This window comes from Melopsittacus undulatus, chromosome 22, assembly GCF_012275295.1.
Source record: "Melopsittacus undulatus isolate bMelUnd1 chromosome 22, bMelUnd1.mat.Z, whole genome shotgun sequence".
Lineage (NCBI taxonomy): Eukaryota > Metazoa > Chordata > Aves > Psittaciformes > Psittaculidae > Melopsittacus > Melopsittacus undulatus.
In genome coordinates this window covers 349270-363484 of record NC_047548.1, presented here as the reverse complement: position 1 = coordinate 363484, position 14215 = coordinate 349270, and the positions used below count along the sequence as shown (strand labels likewise).

General features: G+C 66.9%; 2 protein-coding genes across 5 annotated transcripts; both read right to left on the bottom strand.

Moving 5' to 3' along the window:
- Window positions 1–502: 502 nt before the first annotated feature.
- EML3 (EMAP like 3) lies at window positions 503–7800 on the bottom strand. 4 transcript variants are annotated; one of them, XM_034071665.1, is made up of 23 exons: window positions 7756–7800; window positions 6862–7002; window positions 6518–6788; window positions 6140–6247; window positions 5899–5927; window positions 5770–5796; window positions 5560–5683; window positions 5145–5294; window positions 5002–5071; window positions 4474–4584; window positions 4310–4405; window positions 4085–4219; window positions 3860–3998; window positions 3640–3791; window positions 3365–3490; window positions 3154–3285; window positions 2890–2957; window positions 2575–2663; window positions 2394–2491; window positions 2228–2315; window positions 1956–2054; window positions 1751–1881; window positions 503–760 (listed from the first exon to the last, which is right to left on the bottom strand). In XM_034071665.1, the coding sequence occupies exons 1-23, from the start codon at window positions 7778–7780 to the stop codon at window positions 566–568; spliced, it is 2604 nt and encodes an 867-aa protein (XP_033927556.1). In that variant the 5' UTR covers window positions 7781–7800; the 3' UTR covers window positions 503–565. The 4 variants fall into 4 exon arrangements, with proteins under 4 accessions (XP_033927556.1, XP_033927557.1, XP_033927558.1 ...); XM_034071666.1 differs by having other exon boundaries at window positions 6518–6785; XM_034071668.1 differs by having other exon boundaries at window positions 579–760; window positions 2394–2439.
- A 1402-nt stretch (window positions 7801–9202) lies between these two features.
- On the bottom strand, window positions 9203–13746 carry B3GAT3 (beta-1,3-glucuronyltransferase 3). Its single transcript, XM_034071669.1, has 6 exons — window positions 13640–13746; window positions 13354–13504; window positions 12769–12931; window positions 11489–11819; window positions 10269–10559; window positions 9203–9464 (listed from the first exon to the last, which is right to left on the bottom strand). Exons 2-6 carry the CDS (start codon window positions 13433–13435, stop codon window positions 9366–9368), a joined length of 966 nt encoding a protein of 321 aa, XP_033927560.1. The 5' UTR covers window positions 13436–13504; window positions 13640–13746; the 3' UTR covers window positions 9203–9365.
- Window positions 13747–14215: the final 469 nt, after the last annotated feature.

The following is a 14215-nucleotide window of genomic DNA, read 5'->3' as shown; positions in this document are numbered from 1 at the left end:
GGCTTCGGAACGGGCTCGGGCGGCTTCGGAACGGGCTCGGGGCGGCCTCGGAACGGGCTCGGGGCGGCCTCGGGCAGCTTCGGAACGGGCTCGGGCGGCTTCGGAACGGGCTCGGGGCGGCCTCGGAACGGGCTCGGGGCGGCCTCGGGCGGCTTCGGAACGGGCTCGGGCGGCTTCGGAACGGGCTCGGGCGGCCTCGGGCGCCTCCGGAGCGGCCTCGGAGCCGCTCGGAAAGGGCTCGGGCACCTCCGGAGCAGCCTCGGAGCGGACTCGGGCGCCTCCGGAAGGGCTTCGGGAGCCTCCGGCTCCTCCGGAAGGGGCTCGGCAGGTTCCGCCACAGCCGCGGCGCTTCCGGAACGGGGACGAACGGGACGGGTGCGAACAACCCCGGATCGGGCACGTCCGGTGCTCCCGGAGCCCCCGACCCCCGGTTTTATTGTGGCCTCTCACAGTGCAGCGGAAAACGGGGGGGGGGGGGGGTGGGAGACACCGAGAACCCCCCCCCTTGGTCCCCAGGAGGATGAGGAAGGGAAGGAGGAAGCAGCCGAGGAAGCAGAGGAGCCGCTCAACGCGAGTCGGGGTCCCCGGCGGGCTCAGGGGTGCAGGGGGAGCGGCTGCAGGGCGGCGTGGGCCCCCCCAGCACTCGCCATTGGAAGACGCTGGTGTCCTTGCCCCCCAGCGACACGAGGTGCTCGTCGTCGTGGGTGAAGCGCACGTTGGTCACGTGGCTGCCGTGGCCCCCGTACACGTGGCTCGGTGCCTGCGGGTGCACCGGGGTGTGAGCGGGCACGGGCACGTTAGCACCGTGTGCGCGCCCGTACATGCAACCGGCAGCCCTGGTGCCCCACACCAGGGGCTCATGGCATGTGCGTTACACACGTGTACATCCTCCCCTTGCACACATGTATGTGTGCGTGCCCACCCCTTGCACACGTGTTACACACGTGTACATCCTCCCCTTGCACACATGTATGTGTGCGTGCCCACCCCTCACACACGTGTTACACACGTGTACATCGTCCCCTTGCACACATGTATGTGTGCGTGCCCACCCCTTGCACGTGTGTGTGCGTGTGTGCCCACCCCTCACACACGGGTTACACACGTGCACATCCTCCCCTTGCACACGTGTGTGCGTGTGTGCCCACCCCTCGCACACGTGTTACACACATGTACATCCTCCCCTTGCACACGTGTGTGCGTGTGTGCCCACCCCTCACACACGTGTTACACATGTGTACATCCTCCCCTTGCACACATGTATGTGTGTGTGCCCACCCCTTGCACATGTGTGTGCGTGCGTGCCCACCCCTTGCACATGTGTGTGCGTGCGTGCCCACCCCTTGCACATGTTACACACGTGCACATCCTCCCCTTGCACACGTGTGTGCGTGTGTGCCCACCCCTCGCACGCGTGTTACACACATGTACATCCTCCCCTCGCACATGTGTGTGCGTGCATGCCCACCCCTCGCACACGTTACACACGTGCACATCCTCCCCTTGCACACGTGTGTGCATGTGTGCCCACCCTTTGCATGCATGTTGCACACGTGCACATCCTCCCCTTGCACACGTGTGTGCGTGTGTGCCCACCCCTCACACACACGTTGGGCTCGGTCCCCCTCCCCTCACACGTGTGCATCCCTTACAAGCATTCACCCTCCTGCATCCTCTGCCCTGCACACCCCACCCAGGGGTCCAGATCCCCCCCTACCCCCCCCCCGGGGCTCTGGACCCCCCATCCCACCTTGGGGCAGGCACAGGGGTACTGGAAGAGATGAACTTTGCAGAAGTCATCGGCCACGGCCACCAAGCGCTCGTGGTGGGACCGGCACAGGGAGTTGATGTCGGTGCCGTCGGAGCCATCAGGCCATACCCCTGAGGGGACATGGGCGGTCAGGGGGACCCCCAGGACCCCCCAACACCATTCCCTTGCCCCCCCCCATGCTCACCGAAGACATGGAAGCCCAACACACACGTGTAGGACGCCCATTCCCGGTCCCGGCTCTCGAAGCGGTTGCGGAGCAGTTTGCAGCCCCCAGCGATGTCCCCTGGGGTGGGATGGGGGGGACACGGGCAGTGAGGCTCACCCCAAGGCACTGGGGGTGCACAGCATTGCCCCATCCCTGTGGGTGTCAGGGGATGAGGGGTGCATCCCACCCCCCCCCCCATGCTAGGGACCCCAGCAGGGTAAGGGGGTGCCCATCCATCCCCCCCAGCTCACAGTAGAGGATCTCGTAGTCCCCCGAGTTGGACATGATGAAGTGACCGTCCTTGGACCAGTCCAGGTGGGTGATGAAGCTGGAGTGGCCCTGGGGGGGTTGAGGTGTTGTTGGGGGTGCTGGGGGGCAATGGGACCCCCAGATTTCACTTCCCCCCCCGACTCTCACCGTGCAGCGCCCAAAGCGGGTGTACTTGCGGCCGCCCTCGGTGACGCTGTAGATGTAGATGAAGTTGTCATGGGAGCCAATGGCCAAGAAGGAGCCGTCTGTGGGGACAGGGAAGGGGTTGGGGACAGGATGGGGGCACACATGGGGGTGTCCCCCCCCCGCTATGGGGCCGGGAGCTCACCTGGGGAGAAGCGCACCACTGAGAGCTGCTCATTCCCATCCGAGCCCCCTGCCAGCGGCTGCTGTGTTGTCATGTCCAGCACCAGCCATCTGTGGGGACAGAGGGGACACGTGTAGGGGGACACGTGTGGGGGGGACACGTGTGGGGTGACACACAGGGGACAGGGCAGGCTGGTGTCTCCGGTCCCCCCATGTCCCCATGCTCCAAGCACTGTGTCCCCCCACCCCATATCTCTGCCCCCAGTGTGGGACAGCTCCATGCCCTTCTCCATCCCCTGTTGTCCCCCAAGCCCCCCCAGTGTCCCCCATCACTCACCGCCCTGTCATCAGCCCCACGGCCACCAACTGCCCCCCCGGGTGGAAATCAGCACAGAGCCCTGTGTCCTGTGGGGAACAGGGTGTCAGGCCATGGGGCAGTACCCCCTGCACCCCCACCCCCCTGTACCCCCAACCATCCTCTTGCCTTCCACCCCCTCCCAACCCTCCTGTTCCCCCCATAACCCCACAACAACCCCTGCCTCATTGTCCCCCCAGCCCCCCTGTACCCCCATACGATGCTCCTGCCCCCCCGGCCCCCCACCTCCAGTGCCAGGCTCCAGGTCAGTGCATGCTCCTGCCCATCCCACAGGCAGAGCTGTCGGTCGTGCCCGCAGGTGAGGAACAGGCAGCAGCTGGGGTGGGTGGCCAAGCCCCACACCTTGTCCGTGTGCCCCTGGAGGGGGGAAACAAGGCGGGGGGGGGGTCACCATCACCCCATGGTGGGGAGGTCCCCCCCCCATCCCCAACCCCACCTGCACAATGGGGGTGAAGCCGGTGTCCAGTGTCCCCCGCAGCAGCGCATTGCGGGTCGTCCCCACCAGCAGCTCATCCCCAGGTCCCTCTGCAATGGTCCTCACTGCCCCATAGCGCTCAGGGAGCTGGGAGGTGGAGGGGGGGGGAAAGTGAGGGGGGGACACCCCAAACCCCCCCCCCCCATATCACAGTCACCCCTCGCTGGGGGGGGCCAGGGCCAGTTGTGGGGTCCTGAATGGGTTTTGGGGCTGAGGGAAGGTTTTGGTGTCCCCACCTCAGCCTCCTGCAGCAGAGCGAGTGCAGGGCTCCAGCAAACCACACGTCGGTCCTTGCCCCCACCGCTCAGCACCGTCCCGTCCCTCCGACGGCACAGGGTGAAGATGCTGCCCTCATGGGCCCGTGTCTGCTGCCCAATCTGGTAGGTCTCTGCAGGGCCAGGGTCAGCCCCACGGCTGCCCCACGGTTATTGTCCCCGTCCAAACCCAGGCCCTCACCTTTGACTCCCTTCCCTGGTGTGCAGCCATCGCCGGTGACGCGGGTCCAGGTCAGGATGTTGCCCTCGGAGTCACCGGTGAGCACATCCCCATCAGTGTTGAAGATGAAGCATTGGATGAACTTGGGCTTCTTGTATTTCTAAGGGGGGGGGGGGAAGATCCCAGCATCAGCATGAACCCACCCCCCCCCCGGCCCCTCATAGCCCCCAGGGGCACCTCACTCACCCCAAAGATGCCCTGCTTCTTGGTGAGGGTGGCCCCACTCCAGGTCCAGAAGTAGATATGGGACTTGCCACTGGTGATGATGCTGCTGCTGTCCTGGGGGTTGAACTCCACTGCCAGCACCGACTCGTTTGTGCTCTGCAAGGACATGGGGGGGATGAGCTCTCAGCCCGGACCCCCCCACGCTGGATGTTGGGGTCCCCCCACATGGGCACATCTGGGTCTCACCTTCACCTCCACCAGCTTAGTGCCGCGGGCGCAGTCCCACACTGACATCATGTGCTCATTGGAGTCATCCACCACACAAAGGAAGGCACCATGGTCCTGGGGGGGGGACAGGGGTGAGGGGGGGTCGCAACAGGGTTGGGGGGGGGGGGTCTGGGTGCACTCACAGCGCTGGAGAAGGCGATGGAGCCGACGCCGCGCTCGAAGCTGCCCAGGCCGATCTGCTGCAGTGTGAGCAGTGTGGCCGAGTCCCAGATGTGCACAACCGGCTGCAGGAGCTGTGGGGACAGTGTGGGGCCGGGACAGGGGGTCCCGGGGGTCCCGTCCCACCGGGGGACACACACACCCCCATACCCCCAGCCTGGCCTGGACCCCATCCCCTCCTGTACCCACTCCATCCTCATCTCTGTTTCCATCCCATTCCCATCCCATCCATCTCCATCCCCATCCACATCTTATCCCCATTTCCATCCTATTCCTATCCCCAGTTCCATTCCCACCCTACCCTATCCACATCTCTATCATCACCCCACCCCTATTACCAGCTCCTTCCCCATCCTGTCCCATTCCCATCCCTCTTCCCATCCCCACTCTACCCCATCCCATTCTCTATCATCATCCCACCCCTATTCCCAGCTCCATTCCCATCCTGTCCCATCTCCATCCCTATCCCCATCCCCACCCCCACCCCATACCTTGCCATCCTTATCAACACCAGCCGCCTGCCCTGTGGCCACACGGAGCCGGTCAGGATGCACGGCCAGGCTGGGCAGGGAGGGAAGCAGGGGTAAGGGGGGGGGGGGGGATGCAGACGGGCCCCCCCCCGCCCGGGGCTCACCAGCGCACGCAGTCACTGTGGCGCAGGTAGTGGCGCTGCCGGCGCAGAGGCACATGCAGGAGGATGACCACACAGGCCATGAAGTAGACGAGCTCACCCGAGGCCAACATGTGCAGGTTGGAGCGGCTGTCCCGGCCCCGGTACCCGTAACTGGGACCAGTTAAGGGGTGCAACTGGTGTGGAGGGTGAGAGGGGACCCCCAGGGGGAGATGAGGGGATGGGGAGGAAGGCAGGGACTGGAACCCGCAGAGTGGGATGGGAATGGGGACCCCAGGTGGTGACCTTGAAAATGAATGGAAGTGGGGACCCCCACATGGGGACCCCCAGAGAAGGACAGAGGCACCCATATGGGAGCAGGGATGGGGACCCCCAGGCTGTGGGGTCACACACACATGGATGGGACCGTGCAGGATACACCCAGTCAAGCTGGAGGCGCTCAGGGGGCAGCTCCGTCCGCAGCCCCCCATAGGGGCCCAGCCCCGAGGGCACGTACATGGTGATGGGGCGGCCCCGCAGGAACATCTTCACCGACACCCCCTCTGTGGGGCAGGGAACCTGGGGGTCACCCCATAGCCCCCAGCCCCATGGGGGGGTGCAGGCATGGGCAGATGCCCCCAAGCCTCACCCAGGTTGTAGTTCCCACGGCGTGTCCCTGGGGAGGGAAATGGTGTCAGACCCCAACCATGAGACCCCCCCCCAGTACCGCACCCCCCCCCCCCTCCCTGCACCCCAAAACCGGCCCCCCAGCACCCACCTGGGCTCTGGGTGGGCTCCTTCGGACGGCTGCCAGGGAGAGGTGGCGTCAACGGGGGAGTGTGGGGGGGTGAAGGGGTGCAGTGGGGTGCAGGGGGGTGCAGGGAGGGATGGGGGGATGCAGGGAGCCTGGGGGGGTGCAGAGGGGATGGGAGGGTGCAGGCAGGGTTGGGGTGCAGAGGGGATGTGGGTGGCCGGGGGGGGGTGCAGGGTGGGTTTGGGGGTGCAAGGGGGACCCCCACCTCTCGGGGCTCCCCGCCTGCAGCAGGAGGTTGGCGGATGAAGCCGCTTTCCTGCTCAGGCGCTGCCGGGGGCTGGCGCTGCCGGAGGAGGAGCTGTGCCTGCGCAGGCTGGGGGGCAATGGGGGGACATGGGGGGCAGGAGAGGACACAGGGAGGGGGGGGGGACAGGGGGACACCGTCAGTGAAGGCCTCACACCCCCTCCCCCTCTTATTCACCCCCCAAATCCCACCCTAACCCCAACAGCATCCTCCCCATAGACCCATCCCTTACCCCACAGCCCCCCCCATCCCTCACCCCACAGCTCCCCACCAGTGGACCCCAGCACCCTGACCCCCCCTCCTCACTCCCCCCCCCCCCCAGTTCCCCCCCATCCTCACAGCTCTTTGTGGGTGCCCCGTGGGGCCAGGCTGGGCACTGCTGTGGGTGAGTCAGGAGCAGGAGGCTCTGGCGAGGCTGGGGCAGGTGCTGGGGGGCACGGGGGTGACCCGGGGGGGGGCGGCTCCGGGGGGACCCCCTGCTCCGCACTGGCTCTGGGCTGCTCCTCCGTCTGTGTCCCCACACTGATGGTTCGGGGGGGCGCGGGGGGGGTCAGGGGGAGCCCGTCGGGGTCCGGCTGCAGATGGGGCTCCGGGATGGCCCCGTTGGCTGCTATGGGGAGGGAAGGGTCAGACCCGACGGGACGGACCGGGTGTGGGGGGGGGGGGGGGGCTGTGGGTCTCACCGTGGGGCAGGTGCCGCTCGCACAGCCCCAGGCGCCGGAGCGCGTCCCCGAGCGCCGCCCGCACCAGCGCCAGCTCCTCCTCCAGCCGCCGCAGCCGCGGCTCCAATGGGGCCGGGGGGCAGGGGGGGGCCGAGGGGCTGCCTGGGGACACCCGAGAGCGGAGTCAGACACCTGTGACCCCCGTGACCCCCCCCGGGTTACCCCCTGCACCCCAATGTGTCACCTCCCCCAGCAACCCCGTGTGACACCCTGTGCCCCCCAGTATCACCCCCCGGGGACCCCCCTGTGTGACCCCCCATGTGACACCCCCAGCACCCCAATGTCACCCCGGGGTGAACCCCCGTATCACCCCCCAGAGACCCCCCTGTGTGACCCCGTGTGCCCCCCAATGTCACCCCCCAGTACCCCCATATGACCCCTCCAGCACCCCAATGTCACCCCCCTGTGACCCCCAGTATCATCCCCCAGGGACCCCCTTGTGAGACCCCGTGTGCCCCCCAATGTCACCCCCTAGCACCCCAATGTCACCCCGGGGTGAACCCCAGTATCAGCCCCCAGGGACCCCCCTGTGTGACACCCCCGTGCCCCCCAATGTCACCCCCCTGTGCCCCCTCTGTGCCCCCCAGTATCACCCCCCAGGGACCCCCCCTATGTGACCCCCTGTGACCCCCAATATCACCCCCAATGCTCCCCCGTGTGACCCCCCCAGCACCCACTTCCCTGCTGGACCCCTCTGCTCCCTGCACCCCACAGACGGGGGCACCGGGACCCCCCCCCCGAGCTCCCACACGCGGCCCCAGCCCCGTCTATGGGGAGCAATGGGGTGCGCAGAGGGGGGGGGTCCCAGCGCAACCCAAGCCCCGTCCCCGTTAACCCCTGCGGGGCCGGGCTCACCGCAGGGGCCGCGCTCGGGCTCCATGGTGGGGTCTTGGCCTCGGCTCCGGCCTCGGCTCCGGCTCCGGCTCCGGCCTCGGCTCCGGCTCCGGCCTCGGCTCCGGCTCCGGCCTCGGCTCCGGCTCCGGCCTCGGCTCCGGTTCCTGCTCCTTCACCGCCCCAGGAAGCGCCGGCCCAGCAGAGTCATTTCCCCTCCGCCGCCGCCTCCGTGGGGCTGGCCCAGGCCTCGGGGGGCAGCCACTGACACCGCCCCCCCCTGGGAGCCCCATTGCGGGGAGCCCCATTGCGGGGAGCCCCACACGCACCCCACATCCCGGGGCTCCCATCCCCAACACGCTGCTGTGCCCCCCCCCCCCCCCAGGTGTGGGGTGGGGAGCGCAGCCCGGCCCCACCATCGATGGGGCAGGGCTGGGAGGGGTCTGCCCCATCATAAATCTCCCTAAGGAGGGGGTGGGGACCCGCAGCAACCCCTGCCCCACTGGGGGTGTGTTAGGGTCGGGACGAGCACATAACCAAAGGGATGGTCCTATGAGGGCTTTATTGGGGCGCCGGGAACCAGGAGGACGACCCCAAATCTGATTCCGACCTCATCGGAACTTATACATTGAAGTTTCCCAGTTAATGCATATTCAACATATGTTGCTACATTAACTCATACATATGCATCAGGGGTTGCCTCATTAGTCCATTGCGACATCAGCCTCTCCTGCGCTCGCAGCCCCCTCTGGTGGTCGCACTGATGAAGTAAAGAGTCTTCCTCACTCCATCCTTTCTCTGTTCCGTTCTTTGGACAGGCCCCAACCGGTATGTGGATGTCAGCAATCCCTTATCTGCACTTGGCTGCTTATGGGATGTCCTTTTGGCTGCCTCAAGCTTAGGTTCTGCCCTTGGCCACCATGGGGCAGCCCCATTGGGAGCTGCATCCTCCCCGGCCCACCTGCCCCTGCCCTATAGCAGCCCCCCCTGCACAGAGCCCCCCCCACCTGCCTCTACCAGGACCTGCAGACCCCCCGCACCCTACCAGGACCCAGGTGATGAAGCGGGGGGGGGGGTTGGGCTGCTGTGGCCTTGCTTTGGGGGGGTGACCCTCACCCCCCCATTCTCAGCCCTACAGAGACTTGGGGGGCCCAAAGGCTTTGCTGCACTCCTGGGACCCACACGCTGGGGGGTGATGGGGCACGATGGCACCAGATGAGGCCTGACACCGGGGGGGCAGGGGGGGCACACAATGGGGTACCCCCTGCCTGCCCCCCCCCCCAGGACCCCAATTACTATTGCAGGGGTGCAGAGGTGCCTTTACCATGGCCCCCCCCGGGGTGAGAGGAGCTGGGTCCGGGGGGGCAGCACCTACCCCGCCCCCCATGGCCCCTGAGCAATGGGGGGGGCAGACAGCATCCCCCCCCCAGTATGAGGCACCCATAGTGGGGTGACCCCCCCCAAACACAGGTGAGGATGTAGCAGGAATGTTTATTATGGAGACATCGCTCCATTGGGGAGCCCTGGGGGAGAAGTGGGGGGAGCCCCACATAAAGGGGGGGTCCCCTGTGATAAATAAAGGCTGAGTGCCCCCGGGGGGGGCCCCACATCCAGCGTGGCCCCGGGGGGGTCCCTCACACCTCGATGTGTGGGTCCGAGCCCCGTCCCTCACGCTGGAGCTGCTCCTCCTGCCGCAGCTTCGGCTTCTCCGTCCGCGTGTGCCACACCAGCACCTGGGGGTGCAATGGGGCTGGACCCCAATGCTGCAGCCTGGGCCCCCCCAGGACCTCACTGTGCCCCTATGAGAGCCCAGCCCCCCACTGTGCCCCTATGAAATCCCAGGCTCCCCACTGTACCCCTATGAGACCTCAGGCCCCCCCAGCACCCACTGTGCCCCTATGAGACCCCAGCATCCCACTTTGCCCCTATAAGACCCCAGAAATCTCCAGACCCCTCAATGTGCCCCTATGAGCTCCCAGCCCCCCACTGTGTCCCTGTAAGACCCCCAGGACCCCCCAGCACCCATTTTACCCCTATGAGACCCCATCATCCCATTGTGCCCCTATGAAATCCCAGGCCCCTCAATGTGCCCTTATGAGCCCCCAGGGCCCCCCAGGCCCCTCAATGTGCCCTATGAGACCCCAGCACCCACTGTGCCCCTATGAGCCCCCAGCCCCCCCACTGTGCCCCTATGAGACCCCCAGCCCCCCACTGTGCCCCCATGAGACCCCAGCCCCCCACTGTACCCCTATGAAATCCCAGGCCCCTCAATGTGCCCCTATGAGACCCCCAGCATCCACTGTGCCCCTATGAGACCCCCAGCCCCCCACTGTGCCCCTATGAGCTCCCAGGCCCCCCGCTGTGCCCCTATGACCCCCAGGCCCCTCAATGTGCCCCTATGAGACCCCCAACCCCCCACTGTGCCCCTATGAGCCCCCAGGCCCCTCAATGTACCCCTATGAGACCCCATCATCCCACTGTACCCCTATGAGACCCCAGGACCCCCCAACCCCCCACTGTGCCCCCCCCCTCCCCACCTGGGTGCAGTTATCCGCCTTGGGCTCGAGCTGCTCGGGGGACACGAGCGCCCCCAGGAGGCTGCTCTCGAGGTAGCCCCGCTCGGCCCGAGGGTCGAAGAGCGCCTGGGGCCGCTCGAGCAGCAGGGGCAGAGCCACAGCGAACCCGGCCATGTCCATAGGGAACGGGCGCTCCGGCTTCCAGCCCGTGTGGAACCCCACGACCCGGCCCCCGGCCACCAGCGGCCGCTCCAGCCGCAGCCCCCCCACCAGCCCCACCGGCCACACCGACACCAGGCGGGTGCTGCGCATCTGGGGGGAGAGGTGGTGAGGGGGGGTTAGGGGGTAAGGGGGGGTTATGGGGTGAGGGGGGGTTATGGAGTAAGGGGGGGGGTTATGGGGTGAGGGGGGGTTATGGGGTGCAGGGGGGGGTTACGGGGTGCGGGTTATGGGGTGAGGGGGGGGTACTAAAGGGGTCCAGGGGGGCATTGAGAGGGAGGTAGTTAAGGGTTCTGTGGGGTCTGGGGAGGATGAGGGGGGTTTAAGGGGTTCAAGGGGGAGGAGGAGGTTCTGGAGGGGAATTTAAGGGGGTCTGAAGGGGTTTAGGGAGATATTTCAGGGCTCCAGAGTATGGGATCAGGGGATGCTGGAAGGGACCAGGATGCTCTAGGGTGGATTAGGGTGTGCTGGGGAGTGGGGTCAGGATGTGTGGGGGGGGCTCAGGATGTGCAGGGAGGCTCAGGAGGTGCTGAGGGGGCTCAGGATGTTCTGGGGGGGCTCAGGATGTTCTGGGGGGGCTCAGGATGTTTGGGGTGCTCAGGAGGTTCTGAGGGGCTCAGGATGTTCTGGGGGGGGCTCAGGAGCTGCTGAGGGGTTCAGGATGTTCTGGGGTTGCTCAGGATGTTTGGGGTGCTCAGGATGTTCTGGGGTGCTCAGGATGTGCTGAGGGGCTCAGAATGTTCTGGGGTGCTCAGTGGGTGCTGAGGGGTTCAGGATGTGCAGGGGGTGCTCAGGATGTTTGGGGGGACACAGGATGTTCTGGGGGGCTCAGGGGGTGTTGAGGGGTTCAGGAGGTTCTGGGGGGCTCAGGGGGTTCTGGGGGGGTGCTCAGGCTGCGGGGGGGGTGGTCAGGCTGCGGGGGGGGGTCTCAGGCTGCGGGGGGGGTCTCAGGCTGCAGGGGGGGTGCTCAGGCTGCGGGGGGGGTCTCAGGCTGCGGGGGGGGTCTCAGGCTGCTCTCCCACCTCCTCAAACAGCCGCACGCTGTAGGTGTTATCATCATCCGCGAAGTAAACGACGCCTCCGTCCCCCGGTGCCCTCGTGTCCCGCAGCCAGCGCAGGGCTCGGTTCCGCTGCTCGGCCCCCCGCGGGTGCAGCCAGGGGGGGTCCCCGGGGCGGCGGCGGCTCTCGGGGGGGGTCTCCGCATGCAGGTGGGTGAAGGGGACCCCGCTGGTCGCCAGGAGCCGCGATACCAGCGCCGTGGGGGCGGCCGCGTCCTCCACCACCACCCAGTGCAGAGCTCGGACGTGAAGCAGGGTCTGGGACAGACGCACCAGCTCTGCCTTCTGCACCGGCCTGGGGGGGGCACAACGGAAGGGGGGGGTCGGGGAGGGTTGTGTGACACTGAGGAAGGGGGGGGAGGGGGACAGAGCGGGTTGTGCAGTGCAAATGGGGCTGGGGGGGGCAGGGGGGAGGGAATGGGGGGGGAAGGTGAGGTTTGGAGGGGGATAAATGGGTCTGGGGGGGGCAGGGAGGAGGGAATGGGGGGGAAGGTGAGGTTTGGAGGGGGATAAATGGGTCTGGGGGGGGCAGGGAGGAGGGAACGGGGGGGAAGGTGAGGTTTGGAGGGGGATAAATGGGTCTGGGGGGGCTGAGCAAGTTATATGGGGCCTATGGGGGAGTACAAATGGGTCTGGGGGGTGCAGGGAGAAGGGAATGGGGGGGGCAGGTGAGGTTTGGAGGGGGATAAATGGGTCTGGGGGGGGCAGGGAGGAGGGAACGGGGGGGAAGGTGAGGTTTGGAGGGGGACAAATGGGTCTGGGGGGGCTGAGCAAGTTATATGGGGCCTATGGGGGAGTACAAATGGGTCTGGGGGGTGCAGGGAGAAGGGAATGGGGGGGGCAGGTGAGGTTTGGAGGGGGACAAATGGGTCTGGGGGGGCAGAGTAAGTTATATGGGGTCTATGGGGGGTACAAATGGGTCTTGGGAGAGCAGGCTGGGTTCTACAGGGGGTAAATGGGTGTGGAGGGGGCAGGTGAGGTTATATGGAGCCTAATGGGGGTGCAAATGGTTCAGGGGGGGACAGATTAAGTTATATGGGGCCCAAAGGGAGTGCAAATGAGTTGGGGGGAGAACAGGTAAGGTTATATGGGGTTCAAAAAGGGTGCAAATGGGTCTGGGGGGGGGCAGATCAGGTTATATGGAGCCTAAAGGGGTTGCATATGGGTCTGGGGGGGTCAGGCCAGGCCATAGAGATCTATGTGTTGTACTGGGTAGGCTATAGAGGATCTGGGGGGGGTCTCACCTGGCATAGGTGGGGGTCACCACGTAGATGGTGGGCAGGGCCTGGCCCCCGTCCTCTGCTCGGGGCTCCCCCCGAGCCCCCCCATTCCTCTGCTCCGCCCGCAGCCGCTCCCGGCCCCGGCGCCGCTCGGCCTGGATCTGCTGGGAGCAGTCACACGGCTGCCCTGCGGGGGGGGGGTCAGGGACACCAGTAAAGCACTGGGGGGGGGGGGGGTCAGGGACACCAGTAAAGCACTGGGGGGGGGGGGGTCAGGGACACCAGTAAAGCACTGGGGGGGGGGGGTCAGGGACACCAGTAAAGCACTGGGGGGGGGGGGGGTCAGGGACACCAGTAAAGCACTGGGGGGGGGGGGTCAGGGACACCAGTAAAGCACTGGGAGGGCATCAGGGACCCCAGTAAAGCACTGGGGGGGGGGGGTCAGGGACACCGGTAAAGCACTGGGGGGGGGTCAGGGACCCCAGTAAAGCACTGGGGGGGGGGGGGGTCAGGGACACCAGTAAAGCAATGGGGGGGGCATCAATAATCAAGGACCCCAGCAAGGCCCTGGGGGGGGTCAGGGACCCCCATGCCCCCCCCCCCCCTCACCGAGCTGCAGGAGGGCACAGAGCAGCCCCACCAGTGACACCACGAAGTACACGATGAACACGTTCTTCAGCTTCACCCTCATGGTGGGGCCGGGGGGGCCCGGGGGGGGGCTCCGGTGCTCCGGGGGGGGGCTCCGGTGCTCCGGGGGGGCCTGGGGGGGAGGGGGGGGTTCAGGTGCTTGGGGGGGGTCCCTGCAGCCCCCCCCCCATGAACCGCACCGCTCCCGGTGTCCTCCCCCCTCCCCCATCACTCCCGGTCCCCCCCTCCCCTCCCCCCCCTCCGTTACCAGCACCGGAAGGGGCGGGGCCAATCCCGGGACCCGCTTCAGCCCCGCGACGCCTCCGCCGGGCCGGGCCTGGCCGGGCCAGGCCGGCACTTCCGGTCCCCTCCCAACAGCGCTCCGGACACCGCTTCCGGTCGCGGTCCGTCCCTAGCGGGGTCCGGCCGGAACCTGCGGCTCCCGCGGCCTCGGGTTCCGGGTTGTGTGTTCCCCCCCCCCCCACCCTTCCCTTCCCCCACTTCCGAACACCGAATTTGGGTTTTTTTTCCTTGGTTTTATTTGTCTTTTATCAAAATTCCTCGCGGGGCCGCCCCTCCCCCACCCTGGCCCCGCCCAGCCGCGGGGGGGGGCCCGGATCTGTCCCCCCACCCCCCCCGACCCTCATGTGCCCCATAGAGAAAAGAGGGGGTTCTTTCACCCCCCCCCCCCCCCCTCCACCTCTGCGGGTTAAGGGCAGGGGGAGAAAACGGGGGGGGGGGGGGGAAGAAGAAGGGGATGGGGAGGGTTTGAGGCACAAGAGGGGCTGGGGGGGGCACACAGAGCCTTGGTCCCCATCCCCCACCAGCCCTGACCCCCCCAGCC